General features: G+C 38.4%; 2 protein-coding genes across 3 annotated transcripts; one reads left to right on the top strand and one right to left on the bottom strand.

The window, feature by feature from the left end:
* Nucleotides 1–2,429: 2,429 nt before the first annotated feature.
* On the top strand, nt 2,430–6,606 carry LOC107774086 (uncharacterized). Of its 2 annotated transcripts, none has more exons than XM_016593552.2 (5): nt 2,430–2,938; nt 5,179–5,229; nt 5,455–5,517; nt 5,598–5,666; nt 5,959–6,606. In XM_016593552.2, the coding sequence occupies exons 1-5, from the start codon at nt 2,600–2,602 to the stop codon at nt 6,220–6,222; spliced, it is 786 nt and encodes a 261-aa protein (XP_016449038.1). In that variant the 5' UTR covers nt 2,430–2,599; the 3' UTR covers nt 6,223–6,606. The 2 variants fall into 2 exon arrangements, with proteins under 2 accessions (XP_016449038.1, XP_075112714.1); XM_075256613.1 differs by lacking the exon at nt 2,430–2,938 and adding an exon at nt 3,985–4,182 and having other exon boundaries at nt 5,959–6,361.
* Nucleotides 6,607–7,557: 951 nt separating this feature from the next.
* On the bottom strand, nt 7,558–9,523 carry LOC107774085 (uncharacterized). Its single transcript, XM_016593551.2, has one exon. It carries the CDS (start codon nt 9,416–9,418, stop codon nt 7,676–7,678), a length of 1,743 nt encoding a protein of 580 aa, XP_016449037.1. The 5' UTR covers nt 9,419–9,523; the 3' UTR covers nt 7,558–7,675.
* Nucleotides 9,524–15,192: the final 5,669 nt, after the last annotated feature.

Consider the following 15,192-nt stretch of genomic DNA (forward strand, 5'->3'; position numbering starts at 1 on the left):
ATACGACGCCAAATTGTTTGACCAAAAGATGACAAAACCTTTTTGATTAAAATAATTAATGATAATGTTGAGGTCAATCTTAGTCAAGCACAATAAAATCTAGATCAAGTGATGGAAGGAGTAAGCAAGATGAATGATGTAACAAATATGTTGGAATCAAATAAATGCTCATAAATGTGAAGACTTAAATGCACAATCAATCTTAAGTATGAGATGATTGGGGAATCTTTGAATCTTCTCCGATGAACAAGACTGCTTTTGTATTCACTCTCAGATGATTCTTTTACAAAGTGTTCTTTTGTCTTTTTTCTCTTGTCCCCCCTTTCTTTACTCACTCTTCCTATTTATAAGGGACAATCTCCCAAAAAACCCTAAAAGGTACAATATAGAGAATATTCGACTGACCACCCTTGATCGTTGTCTTTCACCACGACAACCATCAGACGGTGCATCATGATAACCTCGTTCCTCGTCCTACTCGGTAACGGTCATGATTGCCAAATTTGGACTCATACGCGTACACGCTCCTAATCTCATCTCATTATTTCGATACTTGAAAGTTTGTGAATCTTGGGATTCTTCACATCAAAGTCGAATGGGAACTGGGAAGATAGTAAAACAGTACTAGTGGACGTCACCAAGGGGAAATTGCGCTCTCTCGCAGTAATATTTTGTTTTGTTTGACTTTTCTTTCAAAGTTTTAATACGGAGTATAAATATAGTATATTTTAAGATTTATGAAAATTTCAATAAATATTATATTTTGAACTTATAATCTTAACAGATACAACAGGTTCTGTGTAAAGTTAAACTCATTAAACTTAAATTTTAATTTCCCTTTTGATTAATGATACTGTTTTCTTTCTTCATTACATTAATCTACTCTTTTTGCTAAATAAAACCAACCATCACGTGATACGGCATGATGCTTGAGTTAATAATGAACTTGGAAATACTATATTTAAAGGTAAAGAAGTAAAGTAGGCACACCTCTTCAGACAGGCAAGTACCATGCTTCTGCCCTTTTAACATCTTTTCTATGGATCAAACTTGAATTCGTTCCTTTTCTAAGCTCCTCGCAATCTGAAAGCAATCGATCATACCACGGTTTTTTATTATAACTACTTTCAGGAATCTGTTATATATTATACAAGAGAGAAAAAAAGCTTGATATTTATGCAAAAAAAAAATAAAAAAAAATACAAGATATATGTCTTTATCACTTAATAATGACTAAATGATATATACAAATTCACTTTACTTTGAGACTTGTAAAGTTAAATTGTCTGATTTAATTTAAATACCATATGAAGATAAGTATTTTGTTAAATTATCCCACATTCGTTAAGGTACGAAATATTTATCTCATATGATCTTGATTAATTCTTATCTTATTAGCTAGTTTTGACGTTGAGTCCAAGACATATATTATTCTTAGATTGATCTTTCATAAAATAGTCAAAGTTCACTTGAATTGACAAGGAAAGTAATGAATGGATAACAGAGTTGCAACAAGTGATAATGTTTTTGAGCACACAAAATATTTAGAAAACAATGTGCCAGCTACTAGTGAAGATTACAAAGCAATAGAAGAGGAATACTGTAAAGGCATTATTATAATGTTTGAATTTATTTATTTTGTAAGTTTAAATAAAATCAGTGTTTTTAAAAATTTCAGAAAATTTAGATAAGGTAAGTTTTCATTGGATGGAAGTAACCATAAGAAGAGTGTCATATGCGGCATCATGTACGCATAAAACCAGCCAATTAGGTCCCCACTCTCACAAATAACACCACCTCAACCCTCAAACAGACAACATCACCATTCTCCCACTTTCTCTACCACTCTCGTCCCCTCGCGCGTGATTCCTCAGTTACCACAAAGTACACAAACTCACAAAATCCCCATCATCAAAAGCACCGGCTCAGTGCCACGTGTCAATGGTGGGTCCCAATATCGCTTATGTAGAGAAAAGAGAATTAAAAAGAAGCCATAAGTCCATCCCATTTCCAATTGTTGCCTTCCATTCAACACCAACACAAGTGTGCGTGTCAATTGTCATCTTCACTCCATATGTATACACTTTTGCACACTAATTTTCCCCCCAATAATTTACACTATAAAAATAACTAAAAATAATTATATATAATTATTATTTATAAAGTATTTACTTATCCAAAAATAGAAAGAAAATTTCATATTACGTCAAATTATATTAATAGTATATAAAAATATCTTTTACACGCACTATGCAACAACAATAATAATAAATCCAATGTAATCGTACCAGTAATAGAATATGAGGATAATGTACATGCCTTAAACATTTTATATACATACACGCACTTCGGTATTCACATAATAAATTAGTTAGTATATGTGTATATATATAACTTCCTTCATGTCATACTGCTCATTTATTATTTTTAATGTAGCTAGTTTCTCTTTCCGATTTTTCTTTGCCTTTGCCACCACTATCCCCACAATCTCATTCCATTCCTCTCTCATCTTCCTTGTGCCTTCTCCTACACTTTTTCCTTTTCCAACCTCTCTTACTCTTTTCTTTTTCTTCCCTTTCCACTGAAGAAAAACATAGCCATGACTGAAGAGGAGTGGCTTAAAGCGGCTACAATGGATGATACTGTGGTTGCTGAGTTATTGTTGCGTCTCAACCAGGTCAATCCGTCTCCGTCCAAGTCAAAGAAGACAAGCTTACCGCTTGAGTGGACTGTGCGTCAACGCCGGTCTAGACCGATTTCTGTTAATGCTAAGAAACCGGCTCCACGTGCTAGCCCCACTACACCTTTATCCTGGAGTGGCGCCACCTCTGTTAGCGGTGGAGGTGGCGGAGGTAGTGGTTGCGCCGTTGATGGTGGTTGCGAAGAGTCCAGCGGACCTCCTCCTACTTTCAAAACTCCCAGTAGCACGAGATCTAAGGTTCGTATGTTTGTTCCTCACTCTCTCTTTATGTGCGTGTGTTTTATGTACGGTTATAAATTAGTTTATCCATCGCGTGTTTGTTTTATGGTGGATGACGGAGTTTGAGTGAGTTGGTGTGTGGTGGTTGTGGCGAGTTCGTTGACGTGAAGTTCTTCATTGAATTTTTTTTTAAAAAAAATCGCGTGTCATTCGATTCGTTCCTCGTGATTATAATTCGCTTCCAAAATCAGGATTATTCTTTTCAACGCGTCCATTGGAAGCAATAGTTAGACGTGATTTCATTGGTTTCATCACCTGTCACCGTTTTTTCAGTTGAAAACAAAACCATTTTGTGTCCTTTTACGATTAGTTGAGTAGAATTTAAAAGGTTCCCGGTGGGCAGACGGCGGTCGTCGTTGTTGGCTCCGTTTAATTCGACGCGTGTTGACCAAAGTGCCCTGCATATTATAAATCTCCGGACTTTCCATATTCTAAATTACTGTAGCTTATCTTTATTAAAATGAAATATTTACCAGGAGGAGAAAAGTGGTGACTTTACTTCAACGTATGTTGTCAGACGCACAAGATTGAATGACTCTTCACGTTTTTTCTCTCTCTCACACACTTTTCTGCTCACCAGCCGAACCTCCCCATTATTGTGTGCGTCTTCGTGTCACACTTTTGTAGTCCTTAAATGACTGAACTACCCTTTAATTAAGCCGACCTGATGAAGTGACCAAACAGATGTCCCCAGTCTTTGTCGGGGTCGGTTCTCTTTTGAACCATTGGATTTGGTACTGAATTGCAAAAAAAGCATTATCCCCACTATAGCCACGCCACCTCCTCCATTAGTCAAACCCATTTTTGTCCTCATTTTCGTTACTTTTGTTTTCCTAAGTGACTGATAAGGGGCGTTAAAGTCTTTTTACTATATTTGAATTTTGTATGGTTTTGGAGAAAAGGGAGTGGTTCGGAATTTAGATGATAGAGTAAAAAGGATGGCGTGTGTTCGTGGCAAATAGGTCTGCGTTCAGTTTGGTGGTAGTGTTTGATAGTGGTTAAGCACTTTAATATAAATTGTAGTCGTGGAAAGCGGAGGAAATGATCGAGTGGGGTTAGATGTAGAGATAGCTTAAACTGCGGTTCAGAATCTAGTTATCTACCCGTATGAGCTTGTCGTTTTATTCACATCCACAATCTAAATGCCATTTGGAATTGGTGGACGGCAAATGAGAACGAATATTTTGGGGCAACTCACAACTGTACGTAGTCAATTGTTTCATGTGATATTGCTAAGGCTATAGCTAAAGGCTAAAGCTACGTGTAAGACAAATATCAGAAATTCTTAGAATATGTACAGCTACCGCACAACCTTTATTTTTTGTATACTCATCGTTATTAGCTAGTCTCCTACTACTGTAACAACAGAAGAATATTATCAACTTCTGGCGCAGTCAAAAAAGTTAGACAACCAAACTTTCTTCTAGTTAATTAATTAATTTAATAGGCTATAGAGTGTAACAGCTATTGCTTGACAGCTCCTTATTGTAGCATAAATGTTTTACCTTTAGCATGCTTGGCGAGCTAATCAAGAAGTAGCAGCTGTGGAAGTGAAAAGTATTCAGTCAAAGTAGTTTTTTAATGAAGGGATTCATTAGAATTGCATGGGTAAAAAGTCGTCGTAGGTATGATATCTATGACGAAACAGGTGTATAGTTGTCAAAGCAAGAGGTTTATGGTATAGCTAACTTCTACTGTGAGAACGTCACTAAGAATTTTAACTTTGTGGTCCTTCTACAAATCTCTCTGGCTCATTAAGAAGTTACCGTCCCTATTTTTATTACTTCCAGGGACCTTAATGTAGGATTTAATATCACAGATATTGTTGAAAACATAATATGTTAAATTATGAACTTTAGTTTCTCTATTTACCCCCATTTCTTATGCTTTTTGTCTGATAAATTTGTTGATTATATATGAGTTCAGCTTCCTTTAGCCGGTTGGATAAGGATTGCATGTTGGTAGCAGATTGTCCCAAACAGCTTTTGGCTTACATTGTAATTAATGTTTTAAAGACATGATATAGTGTGTTAAATATGTATGCAGTAAAATTTGTTCCCCTTCCATCTAAAACCCCTCGACATGCCTTTCATATATATTTTCTCTTTGTTGAAAATTATTACACACTATATTTTCTTGAAAGTGAGCGCGCTTTTGGTGGACAGATCATTCATTTGCTGATTTTGCTCGACTTTCAGGTTAACAGTACTAGTGATGCTACCACCAGCAAGAGATCAAGAAAGAAAAAGGTTAGGGTAAACCCTCGACTAAGTTATTAATTAAGATAGAATAGTTCATCACAAGTATAACATTGTATATGCAAGAAAGTTTGAAGGAATACCTGTCGCTTCATTTCTTTTACTTTGATTTCTATTAAGCGCCTGATCCCATATGAAACATATTCCATTTCAAATATCCCAGGACTACAAAATTACCTATTCATTTTTTCCTATTTCACTTTCTCTGACAAGCAGACATTGACTGAACTGAAAGAAGAGGAGATCTTGCTAATTAAGGAAAGAAAGCAATTGAAGAAGGTATTTTTCTTGGCTGTTGTGATTAGCTATCCTTACAGTTGAATTGTGTTTAAGTTCCTGAATTAACTCCACTCATGCAGGAATTAGCTTTGGTACGCATCAATCTGGAGAAACAGAGAGATACAAATCAAAACCTGAAAAGAATGAAGGTAAAATTTGGTACTAATTTATTTGGCCGGTCTATTTTAAACTGTATGATATTGTAGGCAACCTTGATATTTCATGCACACCTCTCTTATAGACTGATCAATTTTATCCTAGCAAGGGAATCAACAGCAGTTAATGGTAGCATAAATGATGAGTGTTAGTTTAAACATGTGGATGGATTTTCTTGGTGACTTTCTAAGAATTAAGCAAGGATTACCTACTTTATCTCCGCTACAGATCAAGAAAGAAGGGAAGAATAAAAATTGTATACTAACTTGATGTCCTTTTCTCCAGCTTGATTTGCACCCTCAGCAGGCAAATGAAAGAGGTACACCTGTTGCATGTGATGGAAGAAGTTTGGGTCAGTATCAGCAAGAGGTCCTACCAAGTAATCCAATCATTCCCATCTTCCGGGAAAAAGCCGCAAACAAGGTCTCAATATTGCCATCATATCTGGAAGAGCAGCAAGATGTCGCAGCTTTGGAGTCTAAATTTGTACTCCCAGACCTCAATATTCCGTTTGGTGAGGATTCCAGCACTGAAATTCTTTGTGGGTGAGCTGATATAGTAAAGCATTACACGGGCATCCTCCGACAAAGGAAGACAAGTATAATGAGAAGCATCTATAGCTAGTAAGGGCTAACCCTGTTATAGTATGATTTATGGAGTCAGATGTAACAAAGCACATTCCTCCGCCGCGCAGGTTTTTAGTCATGAAGGTATTGAGGGTAGTTAGGATCTGTGATTTTTTTCTTGAGAAGATGTCAACCGTAGGTTAGAGATCCTAACTCATTAGTTGCAGTAACATTCTTTTCTGACAGGTTTCTTCAATGTCCGATTCTTTGGGGCCAACCCTCATTCCTTCTGAGTTTGAGATAAAATGTAACTATTTCATATAGTAGTCGATCATATTACATGAATACCACGACTCTCTTTGCTCTATTGATGCATAAACTTTCATTACACATTTTATTCGGCTACTATATTTTCACACCAAGGCCCAAGCAGAATCTGCATATCAAGCCAACTGAGGGTTCCTTTTGAAATAATGGCATGAAGTCCTAGATGAAGGTGAAGGATGTGTTGATCATGCTGATCTAAAAGATGAGTGGAAGGCGAAACATTGAACTTCATACAGATTACTGCTTACAAAAATTACTGTAAAGCATATCCAGAATTATACATAGAAATGCTGATCACTGCCATCACAAAGCAGGAATAAATCATGATGGAGGAAATGTGTTAAGAGAGGGTCTTGGATACAATATGTATAGCAAGTCCCCAACACAATGGCCCCTAAAATATCTGCAGTTTATAAAAGATAGATATAGAGGAAATGATTTGAGTGGCTTGTGTTATTTGCATTTCTAAAGCACATATTTATACATGTTTTACATCAAATCGTATCTAATCCTATGATTTTACGACAACAATAAAAATGCAAATAATATCCAATCCATAAAAATTCGAAAGAATCAAAATTTAATCATAAGATAATAACAACAACTTAATCATAAGATAATACTTTATCAAAAAGAACATCCATAATGATAGCAGGTTACTCATTTATTTCCAGTTATTGAGGATCCAGTTTCAACGATCAAGATAGCAGAATTCATCATTTGAACTTGGTTAACAAGAACGAGAAAAACTGGTAAATGCAGGATGCATCTGATGCCTTAAGAATTTTACAGTTTAACTAAAACTAATACACTATTTGTGTATTGGTCGGTTTAAGAGCAAAAATATTTGAATAATACGAAACAATGAAGCCGCAAATAAAGCTGCGCAGGAGCTATTCAAGAATATTGGCACCCTGCTGAGGAGGAAGCGGGTTTGATTGCTGTGTGCAGCTATAAAACAAATTTATAGACACTGGCATACTGCATATTCAATGTCAAATAATTGCATTGGCATTTCAATTTTGATCAAAATTTACAATTATAGAGAAGGATATGCAAAATGGTTGAAAATTCAAAGAGACGCCATTCATAGTTTGTCTTATGGAAAACTAGCCTGAGGACACTAGACATCCGTGGTGCAAGTAAAATCCCCTCAAGCTATCACTAAAAGCAGAGCAACAAGGCGGAATAACTCTCCTTAGTGATGATGACGAGAATACCATACTATTTAGAGAACTGATACTAACTTGAGGACAATTCTTCAAGTTTATCTCTCGCAATGATTTACAATTTTTCACCAATGCATGTATGCCATCTGCTGTCACTCCTTTGCAGTTCTCCAAGTTTAACTTCAATAGGCGAGAACATCTGCTCCCAATAATAGCCAGGCCTTTGTCACTTAAAGCTGAACCAGCTGCATTGATTACCTCAAGATTAGGCAATTCAGTGCCTTGTCCAATATGTGTAATCATTGAACAGTGATCGAGTCGCAAATCCCTCATTTGAATGCACACCTCTAGAACAGAAGCAATACCTGCCTCTGTAAGATTTCTACACGAGGACACATCAAGCATCTCCAAGTTGGGGCAAGCTAAAGCAACTTTTGCGAGAGAGTCATCATCCAGGTACAAGTTATTTGCCAAAATAACAGCCCTGATCCTTGTGTTCTTCACACCATTATGAAATGAATTCGTCATTCCCAAACAAGTATTTTCCATGTTAACGGTTTCTAGTGAAGGACAATTTCTTGCAAGCGTAAAGAACGTAGAAATGGTCAATTTCAGACATTCTCTGAGATTAATGGTAACAAGACTTTGTAGATATTGGGATAAATCTTTCATAGTCTCATCAGTCAAGAAATGTACTTGAACCAAAGATAAGAACTTTAGTGATTGGTACGAACACAGAAGTGAAGAGATACCAGATAGAGTGAAATTTGTACACTCACAAAGTGAAAGCCTAGATAGAGGGAGAGAAGCCTTGGCTACCAAGAAGAGAAATTCATCCGAAATAGTTGAGCTGGAAACATCGAGTGTCTGTAAAGTTCGGCTGCAAGCAACCAAACATTCAAAACCAGGACTTGATCGAGGAATGTGAATCTCAGACACTGAAATCCAATTCAAAGCAGCACAAGTACGTAGCATAGAGAGGATCCCATTTACAGTTATCAAAGTGCAATGCTCCAACTCAATGCCTTGTAAATTTAAACAATTCATAGACAAAGTAACAAGCGAATTATCTGTAATAAAATGATTCCCAGAAACATTAATTTTACGCAAATTGGCCAAATTAACCGATAAAACCGCAATCCCGGAATCAGTCACGATCAAATCACCGTCGATTCTGTTCATCAAACTGAAATCAAATTTCGTCCTTGGATAGCTAATATCAAGCTCTTCCAAAAACGGAAACGACTGTGCTATAGCACACAAATCAGGATCACGTAAAAGAGCGAGATCGCTACACTTCAAAACCCTCAAATCCTTCAATTTACGCCCTAGTTCCTTCAAACCCTTGACAGGTAACTGTTTCTGATTAGAGATATCAAGTTGTTCAAGATTGGATGTATAGGAGACAGAATTGGCAAGATCAACAAGAACATGATCAAGTTCACCGCGAAAATTACTGAGATCAATCGATTTAAGATTCGGAAAACGGCGAATGAGTTTAGCAATTGTACCGTGGATAAGAAGAGTGGAGTCAATTACAGACAAGTGGAGGCGTAAACGATTGGTGAGAGCAAGGAATTGCTTGGACACAGAAGAAAAAGATTCCACATCGGATTGGTGATGGAGACGATTGAATATCAGTTCCCAGCATTCTTCAGGCAAATCTTTGCAATTAATCGCCATTGATTTCAGCTAATTAGGGCAAAAAATGGATGAAAATTGGATCGAGCGATTAAAGAGATTATTGGGAATTCCACAATCTATGAAAGAGAATCCCGGACTTGAGGCTACTAATATTGTTGAAGTGGGGTTTATTTTCACGTCATCTGTGGGCCAGCTAGGCAACTATAACAGGATGGGGTTTCATTTACTCCATTTCAATTTTGAAATTTAAATTTAAGATTCGCACTAATGGATCCTATCATTGATCTTATAAATTATAAATATTTTCCGCACTGTAACAGCTTAAATTTTAGTGGAGTAATAATTAAGCCCTTTTAATTTACTTTTAAATATATGCAAGCAAATCTTAATTTAACTATCTCCTTTTCTTCATTCTCACCACATAAGATCATCAGTCACACTATTATTTCTGTGCATCGCATATTTTACACTATAATTTATCGAATTTCTCATCTATTTAGTATTTTTTCATATATTTATTCAATTACCTATAATGAAAATAAATTGTTATGCATAGAGTTAAGAAGGTAAATCTATATTAACTTAATATATTCATTAATGAGTATGAAAAATGAAAGAATTTTGAGTGACAAAATAACAAAAGTAAAATTACTTGTTTTTAGGAATTTTATTAATGGGAATACAAACTCGATATTCTATGAACAGAAACTAAAAATAAAAGAGGGAACATCAAATACATAATATACCTAATAATAACTAACAATTGTTGAAAACAACGATATCTTTAGTGGTAGATTTATATAGGAGATTTCTTATTTATATTGTGAAATAATTTAGAATCAAAATATAAAACCAAAGAAGATTATTTACTAAAGCGTTTAATAAGGTGAAATAAAAAGAAGAAAAGAAGAACACAAAAGAAAAGTTAACAAACTTTGCGGAAATTAATAAAATATCATGATGTGGAGGTAAGAATGATGATCTAAAGTCCAAACGGAAATATAGGTGTATGGGTCAAAATTAGGTCTGGTTTAGCGAAGGGAGACGGACGAGCTGAGGCCAAGGTCGAAATCAAGCACGGTACAACGATGATGGGTCGCTCAAAGGGAGAGACCAGTACCGAGGTCGAATAAAGAGCAAACAGTTGCAACTGTTAGAATATTCCTAGGATTATGAATTAGAATATTCTATTGAATATTCCCCCATATTATATTTTTTTAGGGTTTTCTAGGGATATCTCTTATAAATAGGAAAAGAGAGGAAACAAAAGGGGATTCAGAACCATTATAAAAGAACATCTTGTAAAGAGTTGACTATCAAGAATATACAAAAAGCTTGTCTTGTCTCTTTTGTTTGATTCCATCACATAACATTCCTCTTTAGTTCACAAGATCCAAGAACACATAGTTCACTTCCATTGTCTGCTGTCGCACGTTGTAGTCAGAGGAAGGAATCATCCATCTCATCCAACATTTGGGTGACAAATTCCTTCTTATTACATTTAATGCCATTTATCACACTTATTGCATATTTTCATTCTCATATTTATTACTAGTCATTGAGCATTAACTCAGCATTTGTTGACTTGAACACGATCTCATACCGTCCAAGTTGTTTAATTTCGGATCTGAAATTTATTACTTTGAACTTGGATTCACCCCTTGTCTATTTATCAAATTGGTTTAACTAAAAAGGGCTTAAAACATTTTGGTCAAATAATTTGGTGCCGTCTGTGGGGAGGTCCTAGTTAAAAAGTTTAGCTTCTTCTAGATCTAAAAAAAACTCCTTTTTTTCTTCTTTGCACAAGCTAACAGTGACAAGAAAAGGAGAGGAAAGACTGAAAACAGTGATGGGTGTCACTACCAATCTCCTAGGCACCATCAACGAGGTGGACAGGGAAGACGAGGAGAATGTGACGCCGAGCGCCTCACCCAGGCAAAGTGATTCACCTCCTCCTCATGGGAGTGTAACTGCTTCACATGAGAAGGGAACCTCCACGTCCATGATGGAAGAAGCGCCGCCCACAATGAAAAAGTTATTGGATGCGTGACTGACAAGTACCCTAAGCAATATACTTGACAAACCCGTTCAAGGGGCGAGTAGGAATGTCGCACGAGTTGACACCCTAACAACCATCAACGAGCAACACGCTCCTCCTCCAACATGTAACACTCACACCGTTATTGACGCAGGTAATGACGCCCTCGTAGCTGTTCCGAAGAAAATAGAAGAAATGGAGAATGAGAATAAGGCGCCCCGCGATCAAATGAGGGAGCGCTAAGAAAGAGTTAATAAGATACCAGGCACCTTGAAACTCCTGCCAAAACGGGATATCGGTCGGTTCGTGGAACAACCATACAACGATGAGGCAGCCCCACATGCCATACCCAAAACCTTCAAAATGTCACCATATCTAAAAATATACGACGGCACAACGGACCCTGAAGACCATATCATTCATTACGTCACGGCAGTAAAAGGCAACGATCTCTCGAAAGAGCAGGTGCTGTCGATACTGCTGAAGAAGTTCGGTGAAACCCTAATAGGAAGAGCCTTAACATGGTACTCACAATTACTAGCACGCTCCATAATGACGTTCAAGAAAATGGCCGATAAGTTCGTCACCGCCCATGCCGGGGCCAGGAAAGCGAAAGCTAGAGTGAACGACATATTCACCATCAAACAATCGCCTAGCAAAGGACTCAGGGACTTCCTCGCCCGGTTCAACATAGTAAGAATGAGCTTGCCAAACGAGTCAGAAGGGATGGCGGTAACGACCTATCAAAACGGGTTAAACGGGAATGGGTTGAGGGCGACCAGAAACCTATTTAGCAAACTCATGAAATACCCTCCCATTACATGGGAAGAAATTCACAACGCTTACTGTGCCGAGGTGAGAGCAGATGAGGACTACCTCAAAGGTCCAACCCAATGGCTAACGACAGTCCAAATGAAATCAAGGAAAGATCATCGGAGTGACAACCGAAGGGATCACGCAGGTCCACACCTCAACCAGAAAAGGCACCAACCATACATCATAACGACTGCCCCACTACCTCCCCGTCAAGCCGAAGGGTCGTCTAGGACACAAACGGGCAAAACGAAGAGGTATGCCTCCACTTTTATCTACTCACAATTTTTTTATTTCTTCTTCAGAAATAGTTTACGCCCTAGAGAAGCTCGGTCCCAAGGTAAAATGGCCACAAAAGATGAAGTTGGATCCAAATTCTAGAAAGTCGAATGCCCTCTGTGAGTTCCATCAGGAACGAGGCCACAAGACCGAGGATTGAATAGCCCTACGACAAGAAGTAGTAAACATGCTCCACCAAGGACAATTAAAGGAGTTGATAAGTGACCGAGGGAGAGCCAATTTCGCCCATAAACAACAATCAACCATGTGAAGTTCACTACCACACACAAATTGACTATATCACCCATGAATGGTATGATGATCTCGAAGACAGTATCATCTTCGATAAGTCAGATACCTACGGTTTGGCCTTTACTCATTTCGACGCTCTTGTCATTACTTTACGAATTTCAGATACCGATGTAAAAAGAATCATGATAGATGACGGGAGCAGCACGTGTATTATCCACCCCAGAGTTCTCACATAAATAAGACTCGAGGATAAGATAGTACCACGCTGCATAATACTAACAGGATTTAACAATTCAGTTGAACGAACCTCCGAAGAGATAACATTGCCCGTCCTAGCGGGGGGCGTCACCTTGGAAACAATATTCCATGTCATGAACCAAGACACAGCCTACAACTCCATTATAGGGTGACCCTGGATACACGCTATAAGGGTTTTCCTGTCCAGTTTATACCAGGTCATCAAGTTCCCTACCCCATGGGGAATATTCAGCATCTGCACTGAAAAGTGCTCAGCTTAAGAATGCTACCGCATCACCCAAGATTGCACATACACCCAACAGTTAAGAGAGAAGGGCTCAGGAGTATAGCAATTACCGAAGTCGGGGTCCGAGTCTGACGAACAAACATACGTCATCAAAGACCCCGACATCGTGGAAGCTACAAGGTCAATAGTCGAAGACCTCGATCTCGTCCAGCTGGACGAAAGCGGCCATAACAAAAAAGCCTACATCGGCCACAAACTCACAAAACTAGGTAAATTCCATAAATTTTTAACTGATAATGCCGATCTGTTTGCTTTCTCCTATGCAGATATGCCAGGTATCCCGAAAGACATTGTAACACCAAGCTGAATGTCAATCCACTCTACCCGCTAGTACAACAAATCAAAAGAAAGTTCAATGCTGCAATCAGTGAGGTTGTCCATAAAGAGGTAGAAAAATTGCTCGCCAACGTTTCCATTTGAGAATCAAAGTACCCCCAATGGGGGTGAAAAAGAAAAAACGGGAAATGGCGCATATGCGTAGACTTCATGGACCTAAACAAAGCCTGCCCGAAAGATTCCTTCCCGTTGCCTCACATCGTCAGCTTATCGACTCCACAACAAAACATAAGTTATTAAGCTTCTTGGACGCCTACTCAGGCTACAACCAAATCCTCATGGAGGAGGAGGACCAAGAAAAAATCACTTTCATCACCCATCAAGGGACGTACTGCTATAGAGTCATGCCATTCGGAATGAAAAATGCAGGGGCGACCTATCAAAGGCTGGTCACCAAGATGTTCAAAGAGCAACTCGGCAAAACAATGAAAGTCTATATAGATGACATGCTAGTCAAATCAAAAAGAAAAGAATACCACATCGACTACCTGAGGGAAGCCTTCGACATACTTAGACAATACGGCATGAAGATGAACCCCTAAAAGTGTGCTTTCCGCGTGACCTCGGAAAAGTTCCTCGATTTTTGGTGTCGTAGAGAAGCATCGAGGTTAATCCCGACCAAATCAAGGCTATAGAGGGAATACCTGAAATTTTGACCAACAAGAAACAAGTGCAAAAGTTGATCGGCCGTATAGCCGCCTTGTCAAGGTTCATCTTACGATCCTCTGACAGATGCCACAAATTCTTCAACGTACTCAAAAAGGACAACTGACTCCAGTGGAATTCCGAATGCGTCAATGCCTTAAGAGAACTAAAGGCATACTCATCCTCACCCCCATTACTCGCCAAGGCAGAACCAGGCGAATGTCTCTTAATCTACCTGGTCATATCCGATGTTGCAGTAAGCGCAGTCTTGGTCCGTAAAAACAAAGGTACGCAATCTACAATCTAATACATTATCAAAACCCTGGTCGATGCCGAAACGAGGTATTCTCAGCTCTAGAAACTATCATTGGCATTAGTCGTAGCTTCACGAAAGTTGAGACCTTATTTCCAATGCCACCCCATCTCGGAGGTCACGACCTTCCCCCTAAGAAGCATCTTATATAAACCCAAGCCTTCGGGTAGATTGGCCAAGTGGGCCATCGAATTAAGCGAGTACGATATAACATATCATCTACGAACAACGATAAAGTCGCAAGTACTCGCCGACTTCAGCGCCAAAATACTACCTGAGGCCGAGCAGGAAGCCTCCCGCACCTCTCCCAAGTTACACAACCTATGGGTTCGGTACACCGATGGTGCCTCCAATGCGGCAGGATCTGGACTGGGCCTCGTGCTAGAGGTCCCAACAAACGAAGTCATTCGCTAGCCCATAAGGTGTCCCGACACGACTAACAATAAGGCCAAGTATAAGGCCGTAATTGTAGGACTGAAACTAGCTCTCAAGTATGGAGCACAGCGAGTCATCCTCTGATGTGACTCACAACTTGTCGTCAACGAAGTCATCGAGACTTTCCAAATTAAAGAACAAAGGCTACAAAAATATCA

The sequence above is a fragment of the Nicotiana tabacum genome, chromosome 6 (assembly GCF_000715075.1).
Source record: "Nicotiana tabacum cultivar K326 chromosome 6, ASM71507v2, whole genome shotgun sequence".
Lineage (NCBI taxonomy): Eukaryota > Viridiplantae > Streptophyta > Magnoliopsida > Solanales > Solanaceae > Nicotiana > Nicotiana tabacum.

What these genes read in the sequence shown, in the direction of transcription:
- LOC107774085 (XM_016593551.2), bottom strand. Translation starts at nt 9,418, where the DNA reads ATGGCGATTAATTGCAAAGATTTGCCTGAAGAATGCTGGGAACTGATA.
- LOC107774086 (XM_016593552.2), top strand. Translation starts at nt 2,600, where the DNA reads ATGACTGAAGAGGAGTGGCTTAAAGCGGCTACAATGGATGATACTGTG. An exon ending in CCAGTAGCACGAGATCTAAG is followed by an intron (nt 2,939 to 5,178) that starts GTTCGTATGTTT and finishes CTCGACTTTCAG; the next exon opens with GTTAACAGTACTAGTGATGC. An exon ending in AAAACCTGAAAAGAATGAAG is followed by an intron (nt 5,667 to 5,958) that starts GTAAAATTTGGT and finishes CCTTTTCTCCAG; the next exon opens with CTTGATTTGCACCCTCAGCA.